The following is a 13411-nucleotide window of genomic DNA, read 5'->3' as shown; positions in this document are numbered from 1 at the left end:
TCCGGCAGAGGCGCCGGACAGGCGGGAGGCTCCGGCAGCGCTGGAGAGGAGGAAGGCTCTGGACGGATGGGCCGGAGAGACAGCCTGGTACGGGGAGCTGCCACCGGAGGGCTGGGGTGTGGAGGTGGTGACGGATAGACCGGGCCGTGCAGGCGCACTGGAGCTCTTGAGCACCGAGCCTGTCCAACCTTACCCGGTTGAATGGTCCCGGTCGCCCTGCCAGTGCGGCAAGGTGGAATAGCCCGCACTGGGCTATGCAGGCGAACCGGGGACACCGTGCGCAAGGCTGGTGCCATGTAAGCCGGCCCAAGGAGACGCACTGGAGACCAGATGCGTAGAGCCGGCTTCATGGCACTTGGCTCGATGCCCACTCTAGCCCGGCCGATACGCGGAGCTGGAATGTACCGCACCGGGCTGTGCACCCGCACTGGGGACACCGTGCGCTCCACAGCATAACACGGTGCCTGCCCGGTCTCTCTAGCCCCCCGGTAACCACAGGAAGTTGGCTCAGGTCTCCTACCTGGCGTAGCCATACTCCCTGTTAGCCCCCCCCCAAGAAATTTTTGGGGCTGACTCCCGGGCTTCCATCCACGACGCCGCGCTGCCTCCTCGTACCAGCGCCTCTCCGCTTTCGCCGCCTCCCGTTCTTCCTTGGGACGGCGATATTCTCCTGGCTGAGCCCAAGGTCCTTTACCGTCTAATTCGTCCTCCCATGACGCTCTCTCCCACTGCGGCTGCTGCTGCTCCTGCTGCCTCTGTTCCTTCTTCGGCTGCACCTTGGTGCGGCTATACTCCCCTGGTTTAGCCCAGGGTCCTCTCCCGTCGAGGATTTCCTCCCATGTCCAGAAATCCTTACAACGTAACTCCTCTTTTTGCTGCTGCTGCTGCCTGTTGACACGCCGCTTGGTCCGTTGGTGGTGGGTGATTCTGTAACGGTCTTCTAGGTGTGAAGGAGAGTCGGACCAAAATGCGGCGTGTAGATTGCGATCCATATTTATTGTGACTATAGCAACATGAATCCAAATACAAACAGTGCAAAATAATAAACGTAATGAAAACCGAAACAGCCTAAACTGGTGCAAACTAACACTAAGGACAATCACCCACAAACACACAGTGAAACCCAGGCTACCTAAATATGGTTCCCAATCAGAGACAATGACTAACACCTGCCTCTGATTGAGAACCATATCAGGCCGGACATAGAAATAGACAAACAAGACATCCAACATAGAATGCCCACCCAGTTCACGTCCTGACCAACACTAAAACAAGGAAAACACACACGAACGATGGTCAGAACGTGACATGTTGACATACAGTGCAGTAAACACCATATGTTCATTATCTCCAGCTCTAGGTCACGTAATGTACATCTGAGCTAACACAGATATTCCAACTAGTCAAGTGTGTGTCATTTGCAAATAAAAGCACTGCGTAAACGTAGCTGATTCCTGCCTGTATGTACAGGATAATGTGTCCAGCCAAGAGTAACCTATAGCCACATCAGAAACCAACACTCAGTGTTGATGTGGAAACAGCTGATTCCTGCCTGTATGTACAGGATAATGTGTCCAGCCAAGAGTAACCTATAGCCACATCAGAAACCAACACTCAGTGTTGATGTGGAAACATCACCCTGACAGTAACTGACACCAGACAGATAAATCCAACCAGGATATCTACCTGCTGACACACACACACCTGACTAGTGAGCACCCAGTATTGTCACATCACTGTCACCCTAAGGAGAAGTCATGGTGTGGTTTGCTTATGTAAACATGGAGATAGGACTGGGTGAATAGAGAACAGTCATCTGTTAAACATCGGGTAAGACATCACCTGACCAGGTGGGTAGGCCAGGACTATTACATATTGGTGATGGAAAAGGCCAGGACTATGTATACTTCCTCTCTGGCCTCTAGGTCATCAGGCTGCTGATTATCCCGCACACCTGTCACCATCGCACCTGCGCCTCATGACACTCACCTGGATTCCATCACCTCCTTGATTATCTTCTCTATATCTGTCCCTCCCTTTGGTTCTTTCCTCAGGTGTTATTGACTCTTGTTTCATGTCAGTGTGTTGTTTGTGTTTTTTGTGTGTTTTTTAAAAATGAAACACTCACTTCCTGAACTTTCTGACTCTCAGCACACTCGTTACAACTATTACATATTGTTGATGGTAAAAGGTTTACATAAACGTAAAGCACACTGAGAAAACTCACTCACACACACACACACACACACACACACACACCACACACACACCCACACACACACACACACACACACGCACACACACACACACAGTGCATCCAGCCAAACTCCCTCCCAGCCATATATAGAGAGAGTTCGGCCAACTTTCAGAACGGACGCCATGTTGCTGACACAGCATTCATTCTACAGTAGCATAGAGAAATCAGTGGAGGCAGTCAAAGTACATTTGAACTGTAATGCAGTTGATTGGTGATGACATGAACATGTGTTGGGGTTGACATCCATACAAGCGTTATATTCTGATGTTTACCTCAACATAGTGTGTAATACACATGTGAACAATAGCCTAAGTGCAGGCACATTTTGCTGTGGGACAATAAGGAGATTCAGGATCTATCCCCCACGACCTCTTTCCACACACGTTTCCATGGCATTTCCATTGTTTTGGTCGAGTTCCATCGACCTCCTTACCAACATCTATGGGGAGCTAATATGGTTGTTATGTAAATGTATCATAATGCAGAAACCTTAATGTCCTACCTCTCTAAATATATCCCTCTCACAGTGGTCCTGGCCTTTACCAGGCATAGTGCTGTCCCAGTTCTACAGTTGACTCTGACTCGGAGCACACACTAAATGTCAGCAGCAGAACAGAGAGAGAAGCCCCCTGGTTACTGCTGACTCTCACTATGTTGCTGCCAGCCACTGCTCTGGGTTTTTGGGGCTATTTTCCTTCTAAGGGATGCCACACAGTCCCACAGTACAAACAGCAGAACACTACAGAACTGTACTACACACATGCAGAAGATGGATACGATTTCTGTGAGCCCCTCATAGTAAAACTCCCTCTCATCCTCATAGTCCTGAAGAGGAAGAGGAGGATAAAGATGATGGGATACACACACACACACACACACACACAGACACACACACACACACACACACACACACTCACCGATGCGGTTACCAGGGGGGTGGCAGGTGTCCAGCTTTCTGAGCCTGTGAAAGGGTGAGAGTCTCTGAGAGTGGTCTCTCTCCCCCATCCGAGGGTCACTCATTCTGGTAGCACGAGGGGAGGAACTGAGGGAGGAACCAAATCTCTGTGGATGGACCTCAAGCGTCCCAAAAACTACCAAACAAAAACGTAAAGAATTACAAAATGAACAACCCGCTTAAAAGCTTCTGAGAGTTCTCCTGGCGATGTGAAGGTCCAGGCTGTCTGATAGTACATCTGGTATGTTCTCAACTCCCACAGAACACAAGGCAGAGAGAAAATGTGTACATGCAGACTCTGACCAGACTGAGAAAACCCTCAGTGTTACCATTTCTCTCTCTCTCTCCTTCCCTATACGACACTCCCTCTGTCTCTCTCTCCTTCCCTCTTACTCCCTCCCTCTGTCTCTATCTCCTTCCCTCTACGACACTCCCTCTTACTCCCTCCCTCTCTCTATCTCTCCCACCCGCCTGCTTTCTATCTTTCTCTCTCTCACCCTCTCTCTCTCTCTCTCTCTCCCCCTGTCTCTCCGTCTGTCTCTCTCTCTCTCTCTCTCCCCCTGTCTCTCCATCTGTCTCTCTCCCTCTCTCTATCTCTCCCACCCGCCTGCTTTCTATCTTTCTCTCTCTCACCCTCTCTCTCTCTCTCTCCCCCTGTCTCTCCGTCTGTCTCTCCCTCTCTCTCTCTCTCTCTCCCTCTGTCTCTCTCTCCATCTGTCTCTCTCCCTCTCTCTCTCTCTCCCACCCGCCTGCTTTCTATCTTTCTCTCTCTCTCCGTCTCTCTCTCCCTCTGTCTCTCTCTCCCTCTGTCTCTCTCCCTCTGTCTCTCTCTGTCTCTCCCTCTGTCTCTCTCTCTCTCTCCCTCTGTCTCTCTCCCTCTGTCTCTCTCCCTCTGTCTCTCTCCCTCTGTCTCTCTCTCTCCCTCTGTCTCTCTCCCTCTGTCTCTCTGCCTCTGTCTCTCTCTCTGCAGTAACACGGTTTGCTGAGTAAGGAAGGTCAAATACAAAGCAGGTAGGCATTGTGCTGCAGACACAAAACAAGTCACATGTCACATACTACACACATACTACACACACACACACACACACACACACACACACACACACACACACATACTACACACCCACACACACACACACACACACACACACACACACACACACACACACACACACACACACACACACACACACACACACACACACACACACACACACACACACACACACAGACATAAGCAGGTGCTCTTTCTAAAAATCTGATACTAGAGGCGAGGGAACGATCACAGACACAATCAAAACACACACACACAAACACGCACAAACACACGCACACACCTACACAGGTGTACATACACAGAACCGGCCACAAACAAAAAAACCTGCTTCTCTCTTCTCTCTCTGTCTGGAGAGCAACTGTTAAACCTCCTCTTTCACTCTCTGTCTGGAGAGCAACTGTTAAACCTCCTCTTTCTCTCTCTGTCTGAAGGTCAACTGTTAAACCTCCTCTTTCTCTCTCTGTATGGAGATCAACTGTTAAACCTCCTCTTTCTCTCACTGTATGGAGGTCAACTGTTAAACCTCCTCTTTCTCTCTCTGTCTGGAGAGCAACTGTTAAATCTCCTCTTTCTCTCACTGTATGGAGGTCAACTGTTAAACCTCCTCTTTCTCTCTCTGTCTGGAGAGCAACTGTTAAACCTCCTCTTTCTCTCACTGTATGGAGGTCAACTGTTAAACCTCCTCTTTCTCTCACTGTATGGAGGTCAACTGTTAAACCTCCTCTTTCTCTCTCTGTCTGGAGGTCAACTGTTAAACCTCCTCTTTCTCTCTCTGTCTGGAGAGCAACTGTTAAACCTCCTCTTTCTCTCACTGTATGGAGGTCAACTGTTAAACCTCCTCTTTCTCTCACTGTATGGAGGTCAACTGTTAAACCTCCTCTTTCTCTCTCTGTCTGGAGGTCAACTGTTAAACCTCCTCTTTCTCTCTCTGTCTGGAGACAACTGTTAAACCTTATCTTTCTCTCTCTGTCTGGAGGGCAACTGTTAAACCTCCTCTTTCTCTCTCTGTCTGGAGAGCAACTGTTAAACCTCCTCTTTCTCTCTCTGTCTGGAGAGCAACTGTTAAACCTCTTTTTTCTCTCTCTGTCTGGAGTCAACTGTTAAACCTCCTCTTGCTCTCTCTGTCTGGAGAGCAACTGTTAAAACCTCATCTTTCTCTCTCTATATGGAGGTCAACTGTTAAACCTCCTTTTTCTCTCTCTGTCTGGAGGTCAACTGTTTAACCTCCTCACTATCTCTCTGTATGGAGAGCAACTGTTAAACCCCCTCTTTCTCTCTCTGTATGGAGGTCAACTGTTAAACCTCCTCTTTATCTCTCTGTCTGGAGGTCAACTGTTTAATCTCCTCATTCTCTCTCTGTCTGGAGAGCAACTGTTAAACCTCCTCTTCCTCTCTCTGTATGGAGAGCAACTGTTAAAACCTCCTCTTTCTCTCTCTGTCTGGAGGTTAACTGTTAAACCTCCTCTTTCTCTCTCTGTATGGAGGTCAACTGTTAAACCTCCTCTTTCTCTCTCTGTATGGAGAGCAACTGTTAAAACTCTTCTTTCTCTCTCTGTCTGGAGGTAAACTGTTAAACCTCCTCTTTCTCTCTCTGTCTGGAGAGCAACTGTTAAACCTCATATTCCTCTCTCTGTATGGAGAGCAACTGTTAAAACCTCCTCTTTCTCTCTCTGTCTGGAGATCAACTGTTAAACGCCCTCTTTCTCTCTCTGTATGGAGAGCAACTGTTAAACCTCCTCTTTCTCTCTCTGTATGGAGAGCAACTGTTATACCTCCTCTTTCTCTCTCTGTCAGGAAGTCAACTGTTAAACCCCCTCTTTCTCTCTCTGTCTGGAGGTCAACTGTTAAACCTCCTCTTTCTCTCTCTGTCTGGAGGTCAACTGTTAAACCTCCTCTTTCTCTCTCTGTCTGGAGGTCATCTGGTAAACCTCCTCTTTCTCTCTCTGTCTGGAGGTCAACTGTTAAACCCCCTCTTTCTCTCTCTGTCTGGAGAGCAACTGTTAAACCTCCTCTTTCTCTCTCTGTCTGGAGAGCAACTGTTAAACCTCCTCTTTCTCTCTCTGTCTGGAGGTCAACTGTTAAACCTCCTCCTTCTCTCTCTGTATGGAGGTCAACTGTTAAACCTCCTCTTTCTCTCTCTGAATGGAGAGCAACTGTTAAACCTCCTATTTCTCTCACTGTCTGGAGGTCAACTGTTAAACCTCCTCTTTCTCTCTCTGTATGGAGAGCAACTGTTAAAACTCTTCTTTCTCTCTCTGTCTGGAGGTAAACTGTTAAACCTCCTCTTTCTCTCTTTTTATGGAGGTCAACTGTTAAACCTCCTCTTCCTCTCTCTGTATGGAGAGCAATAGTTAAACCTCCTCTTTCTCTCTCTGTATGGAGGTCAACTGTTAAACCTCCTCTTTCTCTCTCTGTATGGAGGTCAACTGTTAAACCTCCTCTTTCTCTCTCTGTATGGAGAGCAACTGTTAAACCTCTTCTTTATCTCTCTGTCTGGAGGTCAACTGTTAAAACTCCTCTTTCTCTCTCTGTCTGGAGAGCAACTGTTAAACCTCCTCTTCCTCTCTCTGTATGGAGAGCAACTGTTAAACCTCCTCTTTCTCTCTCTGTCTGGAGAGCAACTGTTAAACCTCTTTTTTCTCTCTCTGTCTGGAGGTCAACTGTTAAACCTCCTCTTGCTCTCTCTGTCTGGAGAGCAACTGTTAAAACCTCATCTTTCTCTCTCTATATGGAGGTCAACTGTTAAACCTCCTTTTTCTCTCTCTGTCTGGAGGTCAACTGTTTAACCTCCTCACTATCTCTCTGTATGGAGAGCAACTGTTAAACCCCCTCTTTCTCTCTCTGTATGGAGGTCAACTGTTAAACCTCCTCTTTATCTCTCTGTCTGGAGGTCAACTGTTTAATCTCCTCATTCTCTCTCTGTCTGGAGAGCAACTGTTAAACCTCCTCTTCCTCTCTCTGTATGGAGAGCAACTGTTAAAACCTCCTCTTTCTCTCTCTGTCTGGAGGTCAACTGTTAAACCTCCTCTTTCTCTCTCTGTATGGAGGTCAACTGTTAAACCTCCTCTTTCTCTCTCTGTATGGAGAGCAACTGTTAAAACTCTTCTTTCTCTCTCTGTCTGGAGGTAAACTGTTAAACCTCCTCTTTCTCTCTCTGTCTGGAGAGCAACTGTTAAACCTCCTATTCCTCTCTCTGTATGGAGAGCAACTGTTAAAACCTCCTCTTTCTCTCTCTGTCTGGAGATCAACTGTTAAACCCCCTCTTTCTCTCTCTGTATGGAGAGCAACTGTTAAACCTCCTCTTTCTCTCTCTGTATGGAGAGCAACTGTTATACCTCCTCTTTCTCTCTCTGTCAGGAAGTCAACTGTTAAACCCCCTCTTTCTCTCTCTGTCTGGAGGTCAACTGTTAAACCTCCTCTTTCTCTCTCTGTCTGGAGGTCAACTGTTAAACCTCCTCTTTCTCTCTCTGTCTGGAGGTCATCTGGTAAACCTCCTCTTTCTCTCTCTGTCTGGAGGTCAACTGTTAAACCCCCTCTTTCTCTATCTGTCTGGAGAGCAACTGTTAAACCTCCTCTTTCTCTCTCTGTCTGGAGAGCAACTGTTAAACCTCCTCTTTCTCTCTCTGTCTGGAGGTCAACTGTTAAACCTCCTCCTTCTCTCTCTGTATGGAGGTCAACTGTTAAACCTCCTCTTTCTCTCTCTGAATGGAGAGCAACTGTTAAACCTCCTATTTCTCTCACTGTCTGGAGGTCAACTGTTAAACCTCCTCTTTCTCTCTCTGTATGGAGGTCAACTGTTAAACCTCCTCTTTCTCTCTCTGTATGGAGAGCAACTGTTAAAACTCTTCTTTCTCTCTCTGTCTGGAGGTAAACTGTTAAACCTCCTCTTTCTCTCTTTTTATGGAGGTCAACTGTTAAACCTCCTCTTCCTCTCTCTGTATGGAGAGCAATAGTTAAACCTCCTCTTTCTCTCTCTGTATGGAGGTCAACTGTTAAACCTCCTCTTTCTCTCTCTGTATGGAGGTCAACTGTTAAACCTCCTCTTTCTCTCTCTGTATGGAGAGCAACTGTTAAACCTCTTCTTTATCTCTCTGTCTGGAGGTCAACTGTTAAAACTCCTCTTTCTCTCTCTGTCTGGAGAGCAACTGTTAAACCTCCTCTTCCTCTCTCTGTATGGAGAGCAACTGTTAAAACCTCCTCTTTCTCTCTCTGTTTGGAGATCAACTGTTAAACCCCCTCGATCGCTCTCTGTCTGGAGGTCAACTGTTAAACCTCCTCTTTCTCTCTCTGTATGGAGAGCAACTGTTAAACCTCTTCTTTCTCTCTCTGTCTGGAGGTCAACTGTTAAAATCTCCTCTTTCTCTCTGTCTGGAGAGCAACTGTTAAACCTCCTCTTTCTCTCTCTGTATGGAGAGCAACTGTTAAACCTCCTCTTTCTCTCTCTGTCTGGAGGTCAACTGTTAAATCTCCTATTTCTCTCTCTGTATGGAGGTCAACTGTTAAACCTCCTCTTTCTCTCTCTGTCTGGAGGTCAACTGTTAAACCTCCTCTTTATCTCTCCGTCTGGAGGTCAACTGTTAAATATCCTCTTTCTCTCTCTGTCTGGAGAGCAACTGTTAAAACCTCCTCTTTCTCTCTCTGTATGGAGAGCAACTGTTAAACCTCCTCTTTCTCTTTCTGTGTGGAGGTCAACTGTTAAACCTCCTCTTTCTCTCTCTGTATGGAGGTCAACTGTTAAACCTCCTCTTTCTCTCTCTGTATGGAGGTCAACTGTTAAACCTCCTCTTTCTCTCTCTGTATGGAGAGCAACTGTTAAACCTCCTATTTCTCTCTCTGTCTGGAGATCAACTGTTAAACCCCCTCTTTCTCTCTCTGTATGGAGAGCAACTGTTGAACCTCCTCTTTCTCTCTCTGTATGGAGAGCAACTGTTATACCTCCTCTTTCTCTCTCTGTCAGGAAGTCAACTGTTAAACCCCCTCTTTCTCTCTCTGTCTGGAGGTCAACTGTTAAACCTCCTCTTTCTCTCTCTGTCTGGAGGTCAACTGTTAAACCTCCTCTTTCTCTCTCTGTCTGGAGGTCATCTGGTAAACCTCCTCTTTCTCTCTCTGTCTGGAGACAACTGTTAAACCTTATCTTTCTCTCTCTTTCTGGAGGGCAACTGTTAAACCTCCTCTTTCTCTCTCTGTATGGAGAGCAACTGTTAAACCTCCTCTTTCTCTCTCTGTCTGGAGAGCAACTGTTAAACCTCTTTTTTCTCTCTCTGTCTGGAGGTCAACTGTTAAACCTCCTCTTGCTCTCTCTGTCTGGAGAGCAACTGTTAAAACCTCATCTTTCTCTCTCTATATGGAGGTCAACTGTTAAACCTCCTTTTTCTCTCTCTGTCTGGAGGTCAACTGTTTAACCTCCTCACTATCTCTCTGTATGGAGAGCAACTGTTAAACCCCCTCTTTCTCTCTCTGTATGGAGGTCAACTGTTAAACCTCCTCTTTATCTCTCTGTCTGGAGGTCAACTGTTTAATCTCCTCATTCTCTCTCTGTCTGGAGAGCAACTGTTAAACCTCCTCTTCCTCTCTCTGTATGGAGAGCAACTGTTAAAACCTCCTCTTTCTCTCTCTGTCTGGAGGTCAACTGTTAAACCTCCTCTTTCTCTCTCTGTATGGAGGTCAACTGTTAAACCTCCTCTTTCTCTCTCTGTATGGAGAGCAACTGTTAAAACTCTTCTTTCTCTCTCTGTCTGGAGGTAAACTGTTAAACCTCCTCTTTCTCTCTCTGTATGGAGAGCAACTGTTAAACCTCCTATTTCTCTCTCTGTCTGGAGATCAACTGTTAAACCCCCTCTTTCTCTCTCTGTATGGAGAGCAACTGTTGAACCTCCTCTTTCTCTCTCTGTATGGAGAGCAACTGTTATACCTCCTCTTTCTCTCTCTGTCAGGAAGTCAACTGTTAAACCCCCTCTTTCTCTCTCTGTCTGGAGGTCAACTGTTAAACCTCCTCTTTCTCTCTCTGTCTGGAGGTCAACTGTTAAACCTCCTCTTTCTCTCTCTGTCTGGAGGTCATCTGGTAAACCTCCTCTTTCTCTCTCTGTATGGAGACAACTGTTAAACCTTATCTTTCTCTCTCTGTCTGGAGGGCAACTGTTAAACCTCCTCTTTCTCTCTCTGTATGGAGAGCAACTGTTAAACCTCCTCTTTCTCTCTCTGTCTGGAGAGCAACTGTTAAACCTCTTTTTTCTCTCTCTGTCTGGAGGTCAACTGTTAAACCTCCTCTTGCTCTCTCTGTCTGGAGAGCAACTGTTAAAACCTCATCTTTCTCTCTCTATATGGAGGTCAACTGTTAAACCTCCTTTTTCTCTCTCTGTCTGGAGGTCAACTGTTTAACCTCCTCACTATCTCTCTGTATGGAGAGCAACTGTTAAACCCCCTCTTTCTCTCTCTGTATGGAGGTCAACTGTTAAACCTCCTCTTTATCTCTCTGTCTGGAGGTCAACTGTTTAATCTCCTCATTCTCTCTCTGTCTGGAGAGCAACTGTTAAACCTCCTCTTCCTCTCTCTGTATGGAGAGCAACTGTTAAAACCTCCTCTTTCTCTCTCTGTCTGGAGGTCAACTGTTAAACCTCCTCTTTCTCTCTCTGTATGGAGGTCAACTGTTAAACCTCCTCTTTCTCTCTCTGTATGGAGAGCAACTGTTAAAACTCTTCTTTCTCTCTCTGTCTGGAGGTAAACTGTTAAACCTCCTCTTTCTCTCTCTGTCTGGAGAGCAACTGTTAAACCTCCTATTCCTCTCTCTGTATGGAGAGCAACTGTTAAAACCTCCTCTTTCTCTCTCTGTCTGGAGATCAACTGTTAAACCCCCTCTTTCTCTCTCTGTATGGAGAGCAACTGTTAAACCTCCTCTTTCTCTCTCTGTATGGAGAGCAACTGTTATACCTCCTCTTTCTCTCTCTGTCAGGAAGTCAACTGTTAAACCCCCTCTTTCTCTCTCTGTCTGGAGGTCAACTGTTAAACCTCCTCTTTCTCTCTCTGTCTGGAGGTCAACTGTTAAACCTCCTCTTTCTCTCTCTGTCTGGAGGTCATCTGGTAAACCTCCTCTTTCTCTCTCTGTCTGGAGGTCAACTGTTAAACCCCCTCTTTCTCTCTCTGTCTGGAGAGCAACTGTTAAACCTCCTCTTTCTCTCTCTGTCTGGAGAGCAACTGTTAAACCTCCTCTTTCTCTCTCTGTCTGGAGGTCAACTGTTAAACCTCCTCCTTCTCTCTCTGTATGGAGGTCAACTGTTAAACCTCCTCTTTCTCTCTCTGAATGGAGAGCAACTGTTAAACCTCCTATTTCTCTCACTGTCTGGAGGTCAACTGTTAAACCTCCTCTTTCTCTCTCTGTATGGAGGTCAACTGTTAAACCTCCTCTTTCTCTCTCTGTATGGAGAGCAACTGTTAAAACTCTTCTTTCTCTCTCTGTCTGGAGGTAAACTGTTAAACCTCCTCTTTCTCTCTTTTTATGGAGGTCAACTGTTAAACCTCCTCTTCCTCTCTCTGTATGGAGAGCAATAGTTAAACCTCCTCTTTCTCTCTCTGTATGGAGGTCAACTGTTAAACCTCCTATTTCTCTCTCTGTATGGAGGTCAACTGTTAAACCTCCTCTTTCTCTCTCTGTATGGAGAGCAACTGTTAAACCTCTTCTTTATCTCTCTGTCTGGAGGTCAACTGTTAAAACTCCTCTTTCTCTCTCTGTCTGGAGAGCAACTGTTAAACCTCCTCTTCCTCTCTCTGTATGGAGAGCAACTGTTAAAACCTCCTCTTTCTCTCTCTGTTTGGAGATCAACTGTTAAACCCCCTCGATCTCTCTCTGTCTGGAGGTCAACTGTTAAACCTCCTCTTTCTCTCTCTGTATGGAGAGCAACTGTTAAACCTCTTCTTTCTCTCTCTGTCTGGAGGTCAACTGTTAAAATCTCCTCTTTCTCTCTGTCTGGAGAGCAACTGTTAAACCTCCTCTTTCTCTCTCTGTATGGAGAGCAACTGTTAAACCTCCTCTTTCTCTCTCTGTCTGGAGATCAACTGTTAAATCTCCTATTTCTCTCTCTGTATGGAGGTCAACTGTTAAACCTCCTCTTTCTCTCTCTGTCTGGAGGTCAACTGTTAAACCTCCTCTTTATCTCTCCGTCTGGAGGTCAACTGTTAAATATCCTCTTTCTCTCTCTGTCTGGAGAGCAACTGTTAAAACCTCCTCTTTCTCTCTCTGTATGGAGAGCAACTGTTAAACCTCCTCTTTCTCTTTCTGTGTGGAGGTCAACTGTTAAACCTCCTCTTTCTCTCTCTGTATGGAGGTCAACTGTTAAACCTCCTCTTTCTCTCTCTGTATGGAGGTCAACTGTTAAACCTCCTCTTTCTCTCTCTGTATGGAGAGCAACTGTTAAACCTCCTATTTCTCTCTCTGTCTGGAGATCAACTGTTAAACCCCCTCTTTCTCTCTCTGTATGGAGAGCAACTGTTAAACCTCCTCTTTCTCTCTCTGTATGGAGAGCAACTGTTATACCTCCTCTTTCTCTCTCTGTCAGGAAGTCAACTGTTAAACCCCCTCTTTCTCTCTCTGTCTGGAGGTCAACTGTTAAACCTCCTCTTTCTCTCTCTGTCTGGAGGTCAACTGTTAAACCTCCTCTTTCTCTCTCTGTCTGGAGGTCATCTGGTAAACCTCCTCTTTCTCTCTCTGTCTGGAGGTCAACTGTTAAACCCCCTCTTTCTCTCTCTGTCTGGAGAGCAACTGTTAAACCTCCTCTTTCTCTCTCTGTCTGGAGGTCAACTGTTTAACCTCCTCTTTCTCTCTCTGTCTGGAGGTCAACTGTTAAACCTCCTCCTTCTCTCTCTGTATGGAGGTCAACTGTTAAACCTCCTCCTTCTCTCTCTGTATGGAGGTCAACTGTTAAACCTCCTCTTTCTCTCTCTGAATGGAGAGCAACTGTTAAACCTCCTATTTCTCTCTCTGTCTGGAGGTCAACTGTTAAACCTCCTCTTCCTCTCTCTGTATGGAGAGCAACTGTTAAAACCTCCTCTTTCTCTCTCTGTCTGGAGATCAACTGTTAAACCCCCTCTTTCTCTCTCTGTATGGAGAGCAACTGTTAAACCTCCTCTTTCTCTCTCTGTATGGAGAGCA

General features: G+C 46.3%; 1 protein-coding gene across 7 annotated transcripts in view; it reads right to left on the bottom strand.

Annotated features, from left to right (window-relative positions):
• The window catches only part of LOC110519666 (cyclin-dependent kinase 17-like), a 105318-nt gene that overhangs the window by 42860 nt on the left and 49047 nt on the right, over positions 1-13411 (bottom strand). Inside the window, exon 1 of one of the 7 annotated variants that reach the window (XM_036947555.1) lies at positions 3175-3625. The exons of the other annotated variants lie outside the window; for them this stretch is intronic. Within the exon in view, the coding sequence (XP_036803450.1) occupies positions 3175-3277 (103 nt within the window). The 5' untranslated portion in view covers positions 3278-3625. Of the gene's footprint in view, positions 1-3174; positions 3626-13411 lie in introns of those variants that run through there. 7 annotated transcript variants of the gene reach the window in all.

This window comes from Oncorhynchus mykiss, chromosome 16 (genome assembly GCF_013265735.2).
Source record: "Oncorhynchus mykiss isolate Arlee chromosome 16, USDA_OmykA_1.1, whole genome shotgun sequence".
In the NCBI taxonomy this organism is placed as follows: domain Eukaryota; kingdom Metazoa; phylum Chordata; class Actinopteri; order Salmoniformes; family Salmonidae; genus Oncorhynchus; species Oncorhynchus mykiss.
This window is presented reverse-complemented; position numbering and strand designations above follow the sequence as displayed.